General features: G+C 36.7%; 7 protein-coding genes across 7 annotated transcripts; 4 read left to right on the top strand and 3 right to left on the bottom strand.

Moving 5' to 3' along the window:
- The first annotated feature begins 319 nt into the window (after positions 1-319).
- Positions 320-2,539, top strand: LOC120782451 (nucleosome assembly protein 1-like 1). Its single transcript, XM_040114739.1, has 6 exons — positions 320-524; positions 1,403-1,569; positions 1,644-1,767; positions 1,837-2,068; positions 2,137-2,216; positions 2,273-2,539. Exons 1-6 carry the CDS (start codon positions 438-440, stop codon positions 2,471-2,473), a joined length of 891 nt encoding a protein of 296 aa, XP_039970673.1. The 5' UTR covers positions 320-437; the 3' UTR covers positions 2,474-2,539.
- A 132-nt stretch (positions 2,540-2,671) lies between these two features.
- On the bottom strand, positions 2,672-5,328 carry LOC120782450. Its single transcript, XM_040114738.1, has 5 exons — positions 4,983-5,328; positions 4,642-4,912; positions 4,075-4,197; positions 3,855-4,016; positions 2,672-3,784 (listed from the first exon to the last, which is right to left on the bottom strand). Exons 1-5 carry the CDS (start codon positions 5,255-5,257, stop codon positions 2,756-2,758), a joined length of 1,860 nt encoding a protein of 619 aa, XP_039970672.1. The 5' UTR covers positions 5,258-5,328; the 3' UTR covers positions 2,672-2,755.
- A 463-nt stretch (positions 5,329-5,791) lies between these two features.
- Positions 5,792-7,154, top strand: LOC120769935 (28S ribosomal protein S22, mitochondrial). Its single transcript, XM_040097038.1, has one exon. The coding sequence runs from the start codon at positions 5,912-5,914 to the stop codon at positions 7,079-7,081; it is 1,170 nt and encodes a 389-aa protein (XP_039952972.1). The 5' UTR covers positions 5,792-5,911; the 3' UTR covers positions 7,082-7,154.
- Positions 7,150-8,643, bottom strand: LOC120769951 (zinc finger protein 354A). The gene is made up of 2 exons (XM_040097039.1): positions 8,392-8,643; positions 7,150-8,325 (listed from the first exon to the last, which is right to left on the bottom strand). The coding sequence occupies exons 1-2, from the start codon at positions 8,458-8,460 to the stop codon at positions 7,303-7,305; spliced, it is 1,092 nt and encodes a 363-aa protein (XP_039952973.1). The 5' UTR covers positions 8,461-8,643; the 3' UTR covers positions 7,150-7,302.
- Positions 8,644-9,206: 563 nt separating this feature from the next.
- LOC120769903 (NF-kappa-B-repressing factor) lies at positions 9,207-10,947 on the top strand. Its single transcript, XM_040097036.1, has 5 exons — positions 9,207-9,619; positions 9,748-9,970; positions 10,030-10,156; positions 10,211-10,569; positions 10,627-10,947. The coding sequence occupies exons 1-5, from the start codon at positions 9,283-9,285 to the stop codon at positions 10,841-10,843; spliced, it is 1,263 nt and encodes a 420-aa protein (XP_039952970.1). The 5' UTR covers positions 9,207-9,282; the 3' UTR covers positions 10,844-10,947.
- Positions 10,948-10,990: 43 nt separating this feature from the next.
- On the bottom strand, positions 10,991-12,401 carry LOC120769919 (pre-mRNA-splicing factor RBM22). The gene has a single exon (XM_040097037.1). It carries the CDS (start codon positions 12,279-12,281, stop codon positions 11,022-11,024), a length of 1,260 nt encoding a protein of 419 aa, XP_039952971.1. The 5' UTR covers positions 12,282-12,401; the 3' UTR covers positions 10,991-11,021.
- Positions 12,402-12,948: 547 nt separating this feature from the next.
- LOC120768792 (ATP-dependent RNA helicase abstrakt) lies at positions 12,949-15,271 on the top strand. Its single transcript, XM_040095551.1, has 3 exons — positions 12,949-13,855; positions 13,920-14,451; positions 14,519-15,271. Exons 1-3 carry the CDS (start codon positions 12,992-12,994, stop codon positions 15,019-15,021), a joined length of 1,899 nt encoding a protein of 632 aa, XP_039951485.1. The 5' UTR covers positions 12,949-12,991; the 3' UTR covers positions 15,022-15,271.
- The last annotated feature ends 360 nt before the right edge of the window (positions 15,272-15,631 follow it).

Below are 15,631 nucleotides of genomic sequence, written 5' to 3'. Positions count from 1 at the left end.
CGACATTTATCTACGACAAATTTTACGACGCCACGCAAGTTTAACCTTCCTCAAAGTGTTATGAAGCCGAGCGGAACGACTTTGAATGAGGCCATGCAAGAGCGGCGCCCGCATGCAAAGCAAGAACACCTTCAACTGTTGACCAAACTGAAGGAAGAATACACATTTTTTAGACAAAAGAAAGAGCTGAGAGGATTGTACACAATCACATACATTGTACACATCCGAAACCATACCACATTCATGCATAAATATTCTACTTGTGCTCGTAGAAATAAAAACGAACGAGCCAAATCGTCAAAAATAGCTTCGGCTTGTCTTTTAGTGTCTAAATTTTGAAAACCAAAAATTTATGTTATTTTTCCTTTTATTCAAAAACATTTCAATTCTTCAATTTACGTTATTTTCAGCTTCATAAGCCAGTATAACCGTAAAAAATGAATATGGAATCAATGAAGATGCGCAGCTTGCCGAAGATTCCAGTGTCAAAGCAGAATTCAGTAGCAAGCGCCAAGAAAACAGCGGTGAGTAACGGTCAGTGGGAAAGTGTTCACTGCATGTACTCGTTGATGAGTGAAAGAATGCTAACTTGGGCGCTGTTTTACAGTTAATTTTTGTCATGAAGTTTGTAATACGCATAAGAAAACGTCGGAAACATTTATCTAAAAATAATCACCGTGACGAGTTGAGTCGGTTTAGCCTGGTCCGTCTGTCTGCATATAAGCGAACTATTGCCTCTCTTTGTGAGATATGGAACTGAAATCTTGCACACGTTCTTTTCTCCCAAAAAGCTGCCATACAAAGTGATCGGTAAAAACCAAATCATTGCATGGAAAACTATTTTATTTGACAAGATATCTTCACGTTATTTAGAATGAAATATTTTCCAAGACAATACTACAATCTCAGAATATATATTGTTCAGATCGGATCACGATAGCACATAGCTGTCATACAAACTAACCGATCAAAACCAAGATAAAGATTTTTTGATACCCTTTATGCTATAGGAAATGCTCCTGTGAAGGGTCTTGCAGCTTCGGTGCTGCCGAAGATAACTTGTTTTCTTGTTCTTATTATAGCCAGAAGCAAAACCCACTTACCTTAATTTTTGAAGACTCGATTAATTTTCTATATTTTTTTGCGATTAGCATCAAGCACAATCAGCAAGCTACAAGGGTGCTTCGTTATTGCTTTTGTTGCATTTTTTATATTTTTGCGCCAAAGGAAACTATTTCGCGTAACAAATTTTATGTAAAATTCTTTATGACTGAAAAAAAACATAAAATTTCAATTAGTTGGCAAGCTTCTTACTATTTTTCTTTATAAAATATTCGTAGGAATATGCAATAAGGTTAACGGTTTATTATATGAAACTTGCTAATAAAAATATTCCTTCTAGGACAAAAAGTTTAGTGAGGACGAGTCCAAAACAATAACTGAGCTTAAAAAGCTTTACTTGGAAACCATTAAGCTGGACGTGGATTTGCAAAAAGAGATTTATAATATGGAAAAAGCATTTGAGGTTAAGCATAATACAATTTTCGAAAAGCGCGCCAAGCTGCTCGAGTAAGTTTCACTTAGTTAATAGTTAATTAAAAAAAAGTTGCATTTACCGTTAACCTTATTGCCTACGCTTTCAGTGATTACCGCAAGCAGGCACAAGACGATACCAACACTGAGAGCAATTTGTCAAACTTTTGGTTACGTGTACTCAAGGCATCCTACACGGAGTTTATAAGCAAAAAGGATGAAAAAATACTAACGGTAAGTGGCATACACGAACATGTGCAAGTTGATTGTTGTATTTTTAGTATCTTGCTTGTTAAACTGCAGCATCTCACCGATATACGATCGACATTGTGCAACGACCCGATTGTTATGTTCATTATTGAATTTCATTTTGAGCCGAATGAATTTTTTTCGAATACTATTTTAACGAAAACATACTTTTTGAATTGCCTGCCCGACGTGGATGATCCGCTTTCGTATGATGGTGCTGAAATTTACAAATGTGAAGGTTGTAAAATCGATTGGAAGCAAAACAATAGCGAAAAGGATAAAAAATGTAAACATACAATTAAAATAATATTTTTTTGTCAACTTCGGAATTAAACAAACGAAATGAATTTGCAGCATACACTTCGTTTTTCGACTTCTTCAGTCCGCCGACACTGCCCGAAGACACGGAGGATCCAAACTATTGCGATATAAATGCAAGTAATTCATATAATTATAACAGTTATATAATTCAACTAGCTTGCATGACTAGGCTATTTTACAAAATGATTTTGAGCTGGGCTTCTATCTGAAGGAGCGCGTAATTCCAAAGGCTGTGATGTTTTTCACCGGTGAAATTGCCGATTGTCAAAGTTCGGACTCCGAGTCCGAGGATACGGACGATGAGGACGACGACGACGACGATGATGACGATGAGGAGGAATCATCCAATAATGAGGCGAATGAAGACTAAGCTTATTATTTCCTATATTTATTCAATTATTATTATCACTATCTTTTTAAACATTGTGAAAACTATCTCTCCGCTGCATATGCATTTTATATGTATGTATGTATATATACTTTCAAAATAATATTTCTGAATAAAATTTATGTCAACAAGTATCATATTCATCCTTATTAACTATGTTAAGAGAAATATACATATACTTATATATGTATGTATGTAGTATTGTGTGTGCATATTAGTTTAGCATAAATATTACAGCACCATGTGTATAAACGTACTTTAGAATTAATCTAGTGTCGGTATATCCGGGTCGTTAGACTCAATAAGATGATCGGCTATGATTTGGCATTCAGGTTTTCCAGCTTTGAAGCGTTTTACACCCTCACGCGTTACGCTGGTGCCACTCAGATCCAGATATATGAGCTCAGGTGAGCATTGTACGAGATGATGCAGTGAGATGTCGGTGACTTTTTTATAATTTCTTACACTAAGTCTTACAAAGCTATTTTCGCTCGGACGATTGCCGATACGAATCCAAATTACACCAGGCTCCACTGGATTTTGCGGTCTTCCAAAGCAACAAATTCCACGGTCTGAAATGGGATATTGGCGACAGCATGGGTGATGACTGAAGTGCGGTACTTGCCCTGACCCAGAGCTCGACCTACTAGTTTCACGTCCGCCCAATGGATTGATTATATTCCAAAATAATGGATGTTGTATCATTTGATCGATTTGATTATCCGATATTGGTGGTGGACGCACATGCCGTATACTGGGACGGCGGTTTACAAAATCTAAGAATATAACTTGATCTGGACGCGGCAAAAATCGGCTGCGGGATGGTACATTGCCGGCCGGTTCTGGGGCGTTGTTGTTGTCTGTTGGATTGTCTAGCGCTAAGCGCGAAGGTGATGCGAAGGGTGAATTCATTGCAGATGAAGGCGATGAGGATGATGTAGAAGACGAAGAGGATGATGTGGAGGGTTGTGGGCTAGCACAAGTCGGCTGTTCTGGTTGATCCGGAGTTGTATCGTCACGGCCCTCTTGTCCGGGCGTATTTGAATTTGCCTCTACAGATATGGAATTAATAGGTGAATTACTGTCTTCGCGTGAGACTGATGCCTTCGATGTAGACGGTTGACAATCTTTACTATCAGAATCTTTACTTTTATTTTTGGTCGATAAGCTAGTTTTTGTATCATTGGCACGCATATTTAAGGGACACTCAAGTAGTAATTCTTTTAATGTTAGCACCACATTAAAACATTGAACATCTGAATCGGTTATAGGTGTAAAGCGCAAATCCAAGTACTGAAAATTTCAGGCAATATTTAGTTGATAATAAGAATGCTCAAATATGCATATAAGTATATATACTTACCTCTAGTTTTTTAAAACCAAAACGAGCAGCCATGCTACCATACGGTATAAAATCACCCAATCGCGGACAACCTTTGAGACTAAGCCAACGCAGTGAAGGTATTTTGGATATCATCATGATGTAATAAGGTTCAAACCAACTGCAGAATTCAATACCAAGTTCCTTTAAGGTGAGAATGAATATAGACCTGAATTGATCGTAATAAAGTTTATGTACATACCTCCAAATTCACTAGATGTGTATGAATACCAGAAAAAACCGTTTGTTCTTCTGGTGGCTTACAGACATTACAATCTTTAAAAACTAACCGCTTTAAAGTTTTCGGAAAATTCACAATTCGTACCTACAAAGAAACGAATAAGAAAAAAAAACTATAATAGCCTTTACAAATGAAAATCCATGGCAGCTATATGCTAGGGTGGTCTGAACTGAATAATTTATTCGGAGATTCTACCGTTACCTTGAACAATAACACAAAAGAACTTTTTTGTATATTCAGTTTGTAAGGCAGATATATGTATACTAAAGTGGTCCGATATAAGCGGATCAAAGAAATTAGCAGCTCCTCGGGCAGAAAAGTGTACAAAATTTCAGAATGGTACATCAAAAGCTGAAGGATACAGGATATATACAGACAGACGGACAGAAAGACACTCTACATCAACTCAGTTCGTCAAGCTGATCTTTTATATGTTTATATGTTTTGTGTGGTATCTGATGTATCCTTCTGGGGGTTACAAACTTCGTAGAGTACTTAATATAGTCTGTGCATGGTATAATTACTTACATTCCTAAGATCTACTGTAACACCACGTAATTCCAAAATACTTAATTGTGTACTTCGCAAAGCGAAAGTGTCCGCCAACGCTTTGTTAAACTTCAATATTTCCGCACTTGTATATTTTCTAGATGGACCTCTCAATTTTATGCTTGTAGTCCCTTGATGTGTACGTTCCATTACAAATTCAAGTATACCTAATGGTAATAGTTTTTGACTGAGATCTATATGGTGCCAAAACCGTCGGTCCATCAATAAAGTATAGAAACGATTGCAGCAGCTGAAATGATATAGAAACAGATGTATGTACATTCATATGTATGTCATAAATAAGAAACCGGCATACTTACTGCATAAGTACGTAATACGACCAGGAGTCTAGATTTTTAAATATTTCGTAAAGAAGCTCGTCCGGAAAGTCTGTGATACCAACTTGGTTGGATTCAACAACACCGCGCACCTTTGCAGCAGGTATATACTCCGCCACGGCTCCATAATTCGTATTAGATACAGTGTCACCGTTCTGTTGTTCAACGTTATCCGTATGGCGACGTTTTCGTTGTATTCTTTGCTCAGGGAGATCATTTGGCAGTTCTGGTGCTTTTTCCTCAGTCCCGGAATCCATTTTATACAGTATTTTTTGCAACTTTGTTGGAAGGCACCAACAATTTAGTTTACCATTTAAAAACAATTGGAGATGTGTGCAAGATGGTTTTATGGAATTATCGGTAAAAATATGGAACAAATTTAGGGTGAGCACACACTGCATAGTAAAATGTGACCAACTCGAAATTCAGGGCTTCATATTTTTACGAAAAATTAATCTTAAAACCAAATAGAATTAATAATTTAAAACATAAATTTTGCAAATATGACATCATACGTTTGTAGTTTATTTATGTTCACTATGTTTTATTCATAGTTAATATATACTACCTTTTCCAATATGCAATACGAAAAAAATTTACAATTACATTTAATTTTATATATTTGTGTTCAGTAATTTACATAATCTGTAACTTTGCTTTTTATTTGTTAATAACATTAAAAAATATGTTAAAAAGTTAACATAAGAACATAACATACCATTGTTAATATCGATTGATTTCGAGTTGTCTATTCGATAGATTTTGTAGCTCGATATAACTTTTAATTTTTCGCTGTAATCAGTCGCATGCAATGAGTTAACAGCTGTTTGTTTCTATTAATTTAGTGAAATTTGTGGCTTCATACTTTCATTAAAAAGTGAATTAAATTCTAACATAAAATATATACAATAATGTTCCTGCGTCAAATATATAACTATGCTAACCTGCGAACGAGCTTTCATGCTTTGCAACGAGCAGCCTTTTCAAGTGGCAATACGGGCACAGCCTCTGCAACTTTACTTTATGATCGAGATCCACAACCACAATTCACCGATCCTGAAACACAAAAGCTGCTGCAGTCCATGACACAACTACAGCTCGAAAAAATTTTTCAGAAGACAACAGTGCCAGACAACTCGGTGGACTACAAACTCATGACGATGGACATGCTTGAAGATGAGTTTCGTAAGAGTATTGAACGTGCGAAAAAACGTTTGCAAATGCCCCCTGTCGTACAAATGAAGAAGGATGAACGGCGAATCATATCCAAAGATAGTGCGTTAAGCGGCTTCTCAGACACAAAATATGTTATTACAGATATAACATACGGATTACGGCAGACAGAACGAAAAGTTGTTGTTCGTCAAACCGACGGCACGCTAGAGCACGCACCAATGGAGATAACTAAACGAATGCATCAATTATATTTTCCACTTACTGGACGTAGTATTCGTATTCCACGTATGTTTGAAGATGAGCATTTACAACGTTGTTTGGATGAACAAAAATATTTATTCATTTTGAATCGTATGGTTGTGCAATTTGACCCTTTCGAACCCGAATTCCACACCATTAGCAGCCGCGTATATCAACACATCAACGAAACCAAGCAATTTGATGTATTACGTTCTACGAGACATTTTGGTCCAATGACATTCTTCTTTGCTTGGCATCGTTGCATTGACGATTTGCTTTACGATATGGTGAGAAGGGATTATCTGCAAAATGCAGCCGAACTCATTGCACTGTTATATAAGTTACACGATATGGAACCGAATTATAAAAATATTTTGAAACAAATTGATGAAATTAAGCCTAAAGAAGATTTGGCATTGAAGGAGCTTGAAAAGGCACTAAAACGTACATCGAGTGACGTTAAAGAGGATATACAATCGGCTATTGGCAAAACACAAGTTGATTTTGAACTGGATGACTTGTGCTTACCCTTCATAGAAGATTACATTAGTAAACATGCTCTTAAGAAAGTTCAGTTGGAATTAGCAACACAAACAATTAAGGAAATCAATGCCGAGAAACGGCAGTTGTTTGAAGGTATAAGCAAAGCGCATGGCGTAGCCTAGTTGTAAAATATTTATTAATTTGTTGGGATGTATAGATTGAGAAACGAATAAAAGTAAAACAAAAAACGTTTAAGTTACACATAAAGCGTAATTCTGATTTTATTTAATAAATACCTATTATTATCAATAAATTATTTGGAATTAAATGTCATAGCCTAGCATATTATAGTTAATAACTAGTTTATTTCCATCCGCTAGATCTTTTAGTCACCAATTATCTATTACTTCAACTTTTCTAACCTTTCACTAAATTTTTTTACACATCTTTTACGGTGTTTTGCAAATATAGAAACATTTAAACATTTAAGTAAACAAATATGACAGCGCAATTTTTTTCGAAAATACAGTCGTAAATGTTGCTTGTTTCTAATGCTTAAAATATGTTTTCGGCGAAGTTTACCATTTTTTGTTTGACTTAATTTTTTTTGGAACAAAGGTAATCGCCAGAACTTTGGCAAGCACGTTTTTTGTACTGTTGAGTGATGTAGCAGCTCCTTCCTTTTTCTAAACTTCTGTTTACAGCCTAAACACCGGTAGGTAAGCAAACCAAAGTGTTCTTTAATATGATCATATAAATCAATTTTTGATTTAACAATTACTCCACATGAGTATAACGGGCATTGTTTAAAAAGTCGCTTCATTTTTATCTTTGTTGCTTTGTTGGTACATTTATGGATTATTAAAAGATTTGCATGTTCAAAATTTTGGCCGCAAAGTTCGCAAAGCGCCGGCGGACCCCAATGTGTCGCCATATGTGATAGTGTTTGTTTTGAATTAGAACAAATTTCACCACACACTATGCATTCTTTTTTGTTATTCCTGTAGAGATAGGTATTTTTTTCCACAAAATCTAAAAATAAATGATATTCATCGGTTTCACATTCCTCCAGTGGATTACTATCCATTGGCATTATTTCACTGTTTATGTCATTTTCAATATCACATTGAATGCCTATATCTTGTTGGTTAAAAAACTTAATGGTCTGCTGTTCACGATTTCGTAGTGGGTTACGGCTATCAGTCTGAATAGATTTATGAGCAATATCGACTTCTACCATAACGCCTGCATCTTTGGTTTTATGAAAAATATGAAAAACGCCATTTTGAGGTTTTTCCTGTATATTAATATTTTCGGAAGAGAGTATCAATGTTTGTGGCAATAATATTTCCTCTGCTTCTGCCATTTGACGTGTTATAAACCTTGTTTCTATGACTATCATGTCCGGAATCTCGGTCACATACATCTTTAAAGATATTATAGCTAATAAAATTTTTCAACAATAGATATTTTATTAATATTATATCATTACCTGATGAGCTACTAATGGTTTTTGGGGTTGAATGAAGTTTTCAATATTTACAAGAACAGCAGTATCCATGTTAAAGCTTTTGTTTGTAGAGAAGTCGGGAACACCAAATAAAGAGTATATTTTAATACCTCATATCACAAAACAATACATTTATAAATAAAGTATGTGTTTTATAGGAATAGCGTTTCAAATTATAAAAGTTTATTTAAAATATCATTTATTTTGTAACCACATTGATAAACAAAAACACTTCTAACTTTTTGATTTTTTGGTTTTTGCCGTAATATTGATCTGTCAAAAATGTTGACATATTTTCTTTTGGGTTCACAACCCGTTTGCCGCAGGGTTGCTGTGTTGCAAATAATTGCTTGAGTTCATATTTCTTAGCAATGAACTGGAAAATTTTAGAATATTAACTTGAGAATAATAAATTTTACCCCTACCTTACATCAGTATTGAGTTTGATTAATATTTTACAATTTATAAGGTTAACAATACAATCGCGTGTTACATGAGAACCTTTATGGCTGATTCACAAAAAACTTTTGTTTCGTTTAACGTCTGACATCTGCTTACGAAGAAAAGTTCGATGTATGCCTTTGCACAAGTACATTTATATCGAAGCGAAACGAAACGAGCCCCAACAAAAGCAGCTAATGTTATAATATCTTTATATTGTTTCTTTAATATGAACTGTCATAGTCGAGCAAAGATGTATGTGAATGGGCCTTTAGTTGAATAATAATGACTTACCGAGTACGGAATGTCAAGTGAACACAGCCAAAATGCTTCATGTGGCTTTTTCATGTTTTCTTTATACCGAATTTTGTCTAGCCGCATTTTCATTGCTCTGACCAAAACATAAAAACTGTAAATTTTAACTGATATTTTATGGCGAGTTCATCAAAGAAGATTAAAAACAATGAAGAATTCCCCACGGACTGGGATATTGACTATTACCGCGCTGATCATGAAAGTGACGAGCATTGGCAAATGAGACGCCACTTTATGGAGCTGCATAAAGATAAATTCCCGGAAGATCGCCTCGTGTGCCTTGCTGCAGTGTTTACGAATATGGAGTTTATGGGTTGCCGATATCCATCCGAGACCATGCAACTGGTGGCCGAGTTGTCGAAAGAAGTTGTAAAAGATTATAGGAAAAGTCGAGAGACGCGGCTTAAGCGTACTTTTGTAGCAGCTTCAGAAGCAGCTGAGGCACGCGTCAAAGGTAGACGATAAAAAACTACAAACTCAAAATAACGTTTTAGTCTTAAGAATTTATGTGAGTACTTGCTGCCTAGAATATAGTCCAATAAAATATTTTCTTCGTATACCCATACCCATGAACAATTGCAGCTAGGTCGGGTGGACATTCAGGAAAGCAACAAAATCTTAATCGAAATAATTCTGATAACAGCAAATTATCTGGAATGCATAAAAGTAATAATCTCTTTGAAGGCCTACCGTTCGGTAAACTTGTATTATTTTTAATCGGTGGGCGCAATTGCTTGCGTATGTCTGCCCAGCGATGTAATATTGAATATGAAGAAGAGGAAGTCGAATGCCCAAATGATAGAAAGTACGTTGTAAATTGATTTGTTTGAAATATTATATAATCTAAGAAATACCGTTCTTTAGAAAAATTAATATGTTCTTAAATGGAAAGTTGGTAAGCGATGCATGCGAGGAAAACCTGAAAGCAGCAAAGGCGCAAGTTTTCAACAATGCCTTAGATGTGCTGCAAAAGAAATGTTATTCAATAAAGGTAACATTTTGCGTAATATTATACCGTAATTATGATTGAAAATGCACTTCTTAGCCAAATCCACTGCGTGATACAATAAAAATAAATAAATCCAATAATGAGATCGTTTGTGGAGTTGTAAAACAGCAGGCTGATAATGCAGAAGATAAAAAATTAGATGCGTCTAATAAAGGCTATAAAATGATGAAGCTAATGGGTTGGACCGGTGGCGGCTTAGGCTCCAAAACACAAGGCCGTGAAGAGCCAGTGGGATACTTGCTAAAAAATAATCGCGCAGGTCTCGGGAACGAGTCTTGTAAACTAGATCGCAAATATTTTAGACAGATATTACAGAATTATCTTGAATCCGAAGACATACGTGAACTGCAATTTGAGCCATCTTTTACAAAGGAAGAACGGGCAATGCTCCACGAGTAAGATGTTCTTATAACTTTTTCTTCAAAACCTATTTTTATCTTTTCCAACTTTAGAATTGCTGGAAAATTCAATTTAAAGTCAACTAGCCATGGAAAAGATGCAGAACGTCGTCTGGTTATATCTAAGAAGACTATTACCAACGAGCAAATTCTAAATGAAATTTTATTAAAAAAGAACCCCAGCTATATGGATAAGTATTTTGTACAAGTTCCAGAGGCAAAAGCTCGTTTCTATCCAGAACACACTGAAAAATTAGATTTGGATATGTAAAGATTCAGGAAGTTGTAGTTCGTTGCCCTGCACCCTCCCAACTAAGTATACATATACATCTAAAGCAAAGTTTTATAATAAAAATTACGAATTATTGAAATTAATCTCTTTTTATTAAAAATGTTTTAAACGAATATTATGTGTGTATACAAAGCAAATTGTATTAAAGATATTACCGTTACTTTTTCACTGCACCCAAACGACTGGGATCCTGACTAGGATAGTGTACTTGTCCTGGTGCACCACCAGTTGGTGGTGGAGGAATAGCGTCCAGAGCCGCGCCGGAGGTAGATGGGATTGGAATATTTGAGTATGGGGCTGCGTAAGCCTGTGAATACATTTGATACGACGACGCAGGTATAAGACTTGGTGGTATTTGATGTAGCTTCATACCAGGAGGTAACACGGTGACCTGTTCTTGCTGAAGATTGAAGAAATCATTCGGATTTGCCACAGGAGTTGGCGGTACGGCGGGCACATCAAAACGTCTATCTGTTTTTGCTAATCCAGTTTGTTTTGCTTGGGAATGTGCCCACTTGATCGTTGATTTACGTCCGTGCAGCACTAATTTGTTAAATGTACGTTCAGCTGCTAGTTCGGCTGCTCCACGCTTCGTATACTGAACGAACGCACATTGCTGCCGTGGAACTAAAGCAATAGATCGAATCTCGCCATACTGATAGAAGTGGTCACGTAATTCGGGTTCTGTTATTTCTTCGGGCAAATTACCCACATATAAAGTTGTAATATTTCGATCTTCTGGCGGTTCCAGTGTGGGCAAAGTAGCTGCCCGTTTCATAATTTTTTCAGCAACCGGATCGTTGCGCCCATAGTAACGATCTTTTATGTTCTGCTCACAAAGTGGATCATCGGGTTCATTGGGTTTGTCATGACGATATGGGCACTCTTCGCCACGTTTGCACTCACCTTTGACCCAGAATGAACAAATATGTGGTCTATTACGTTTATAATAAGGAGCTGTGCGTGCAAGTTTTGCCAACATCTCGTTTGCGGCCAATGAACGACCAACTGCACCCGCCGCCTCAGTACCATCACCATCGGCTAAATCGCGATCTATATTCTGTATATAGTATTCCTTGTTTACATCACTCTGCGGAATGGTATCGGCTACTTTAAGTGCAGCATCACGAACTTGTATCGGCAGTCCGTACTCCAAGTCCAGCAGACATGTCTGGCATACATTTTTCAGACGAGCACATGTTTGACAAATTTCTGTCTTCTTAAAACGCATACGCGCTCCAGGGCACCATCGAAATATAGTAAAGGGTCGCGTGCAAATCTTGCACTCCTTACCAAAACGTTCTTTGATCATACGCACATAAGGATTGTCGCCAAGGCATGTCTGACACAGGATTGGAAATTCGGCATCTTCCCAATTTTGCCTGTTGTAGGTATTTGTTGTTTTTGACATAGCCATTTTGGATGTTTATTTTTCGACGTGTAATCACGGTGATAAAAGCAATTAATGTATATTTACGGGAAAAACGAAGTATTTATACCGTGGAAAAAATTTTATCAACACGATGCATAAAGCAAATGAAAAATTAATGAAGTACTGTATGAAATGAAATGCCAAACTACACATTTTTGGATGCTGCCATATTTAGCGAAATTATTGTTTTAAATTTCGTAAGAATAATTGTTTTTAAGTGGCAACATATATCACAACATTATGTAGGTTATGGCTTCACCACGATAGTGGCTAGTTTTGGGGTTGCAGATTCTAATAGAATTGTCAAATGGTGAAAATAGGTGTATACAAGAGTGCCGATCCAACCCAGGATGGCATTTCCCTATAAAATATCTGAGCAACTATTCTTCAATATGTTCACAAAACTTTTTTAGGGTGTGTTTTCATTGACATGTTTTTACTTGATGCACTTTTATTATATATGTAGATCCGTTTCAGTTTCCGCATCCGTTAAATGTTAATTTTTATTAATATACATCGAAAATAGCTATTTGTTTTAAATCGGTTCAGGAGAAACGGTCCTAGTAAACTTGTATCTTATTGCGGGATTCTGTAACCATATAAATTATATCTGGCATCACCGTTCATAGATGTCAAAGTGAAGACGCGAATTTCGCAAAATATAAGATCTACAAACATCTGCTCCGATAACATTTATGTTAAAATTTTGTAAACAAGTTGGAGAAATGACAGAAGTTCCACAAACTAAACGATATCGTCGCGGGGAAAATGAAAACAATTCAGATAATGACGAAGACGATGCTTATGTACCTTATGTTCCTGTTAAAGAGCGTAAAAAACAGCAGTTAATGAAACTTGGTAGAATTGTACAGCTCGCCTCGGAAGCATCAACACAACCGAAATCCTCCAGTGAAAATGAAGGTGACGAAGAGTCCCAAGGTGCTAATGAAGCCGAGTTATGGGGGCGTAAGTACAATATTAGTTTACTTGATCAACATACGGAATTAAAAAAGATCGCTGAGGCAAAGAAGATAAGCGCTGTGGAGAAACAGCTTAAGGAAGAGGAGAAGATTTTGGAAAGTGTGACACAACAAAAAGCTTTAATGGGTGTTGCTGAATTGGCCAAAGGTATTCAGTATGAAGACCCTATCAAAACTAGTTGGCGTCCACCACGTTATCTGGCGGTTATGACAGAAGAGCGACGCAATGCAATACGCAAACGTTTAAGAATACTTGTTGAAGGCGATGATGTAGCACCACCCATACGCAGCTTTCGTGAAATGAAATTTCCTAAAGGCATACTAAACGGGTTGTCCGCAAAGGGCATTAAAAAGCCGACGCCAATTCAAGTTCAAGGTATACCGGCCGTACTTTCTGGTCGCGATTTAATTGGTATCGCATTTACTGGCTCGGGAAAGACATTAGTTTTTGTGTTGCCTATTATAATGTTTGCATTAGAGCAAGAATATCGACTGCCTTTCGAAAGAAACGAGGGTCCTTATGGGCTTATAATTTGTCCATCTCGCGAATTGGCAAAACAAACATACGATATTATTATGGTAAGTCCAAACGATTGCATATAACGAATTGTTTACTAAGTTATATTTTGTAATAATATTGCAGCATTACAGTAAACACTTGCAACAATGTGGTATGCCTGAAATACGTGCTTGTTTGGCCATTGGCGGGTTACCAGTTTCAAGCGCAATGGAAGTTATACAGAGAGGAGTGCACATCATGGTTGCGACACCAGGTCGTCTAATGGACATGTTGGAAAAGAAAATGGCCACTTTAGATATATGCCGTTATTTATGTATGGATGAAGCTGATCGTATGATAGACATGGGTTTCGAAGAAGACGTACGTACTATATTTTCTTTCTTCCGTGGACAACGTCAAACACTACTCTTCTCCGCTACTATGCCAAAGAAAATACAAAATTTCGCCCGCTCAGCTTTGGTAAAACCGGTAACTATCAATGTGGGACGTGCCGGTGCGGCTTCGATGAATGTGACACAGGAAGTGGAGTATGTTAAGCAAGAGGCGAAAGTGGTACACCTTCTGGATTGTCTGCAGAAAACTGCACCACCAGTGCTTATATTCGCTGAGAAGAAACAGGATGTCGATTGCATACATGAATATCTGCTACTCAAGGGTAATTTTCAATGATTTTGTGCTATTTTTATAACGGTAAACTATACAATAACAATCGGCATTTTTAGGCGTTGAAGCTGTAGCAATTCATGGTGGTAAGGATCAAGAAGAACGTTCACGTGCAGTCGAAGCTTATCGTGAGGGTAAAAAGGACGTGCTGGTTGCTACCGATGTTGCCTCAAAAGGTTTGGATTTCCCGAATGTGCAACATGTCATCAACTATGATATGCCTGACGACGTAGAAAACTATGTGCATCGCATTGGTCGTACTGGACGTTCGAATACGAAAGGACTTGCCACCACATTCATCAATAAAACTGCCGAACAATCTGTGTTGTTGGATTTGAAACATCTATTAATCGAAGCTAAGCAAAAAGTACCCGAATTTCTCAATGAGCTGTGCCCAGAGGCAGAAAACTACTTGGATCTCGGTGATTCACATGGTTGCAGTTATTGTGGTGGTTTGGGTCATCGTATCACTGAGTGTCCAAAACTGGAAGCTGTGCAAAGCAAACAAGCTTCAAATATTGGACGCAGGGATTATTTATCAAATACTGCTGCGGATTATTAAGTTCCACGCAGTGGCTCAGTTTCGAACTGATAAATGCTTTTATAAATGTTAACTTTTATATACAGTTTTGACTATTAAATTTATTATATAAATATAGTGTACATACACTGGTGTACTTATAAATATATTTGTTAGCACATGTCTAATGAACTATATTGCCGGAAATTCCTCTACTATACAAATATACGTATGGGACATTCCGGTGTCCAATTGAATTAATTGATAAGAAAGCCGTGTGAATTAAAAACAATTCTTAGAAAATGTCTTTGCTTGTCAACAGATCATGAGTGGTTTACGGTCTAGCGGCAGGGTAATATGTTCATAAATATAACAATATTTAATTGAATATATGAAAGTGCATATCAATCAGTAGGAGCATTCGGCTTTAAATGTAGTATGCATATATTCAGCGGTTCTTAGAAATTATAAATCATCGCTGCTCAATTGATAAGCGTATTTTGCTCTCGGATGCTGATTTTTTGTTATCACCAGTATGTGTTGCTTAAGGCACGAGTGATCTACTAGCGCTAAAAGTTCTCCGCATAAAGAGATTTCATTTGTTTGAAGTTAAATCCATATGAATCAATTTAATTTAAAGCGCGCATTGAAC

This window comes from Bactrocera tryoni, chromosome 1 (assembly GCF_016617805.1).
Source record: "Bactrocera tryoni isolate S06 chromosome 1, CSIRO_BtryS06_freeze2, whole genome shotgun sequence".
Classification (NCBI taxonomy): domain Eukaryota; kingdom Metazoa; phylum Arthropoda; class Insecta; order Diptera; family Tephritidae; genus Bactrocera; species Bactrocera tryoni.
Note: the sequence above shows the minus strand (reverse complement) of the source record. Positions and strands in the feature narration are given on the sequence as shown.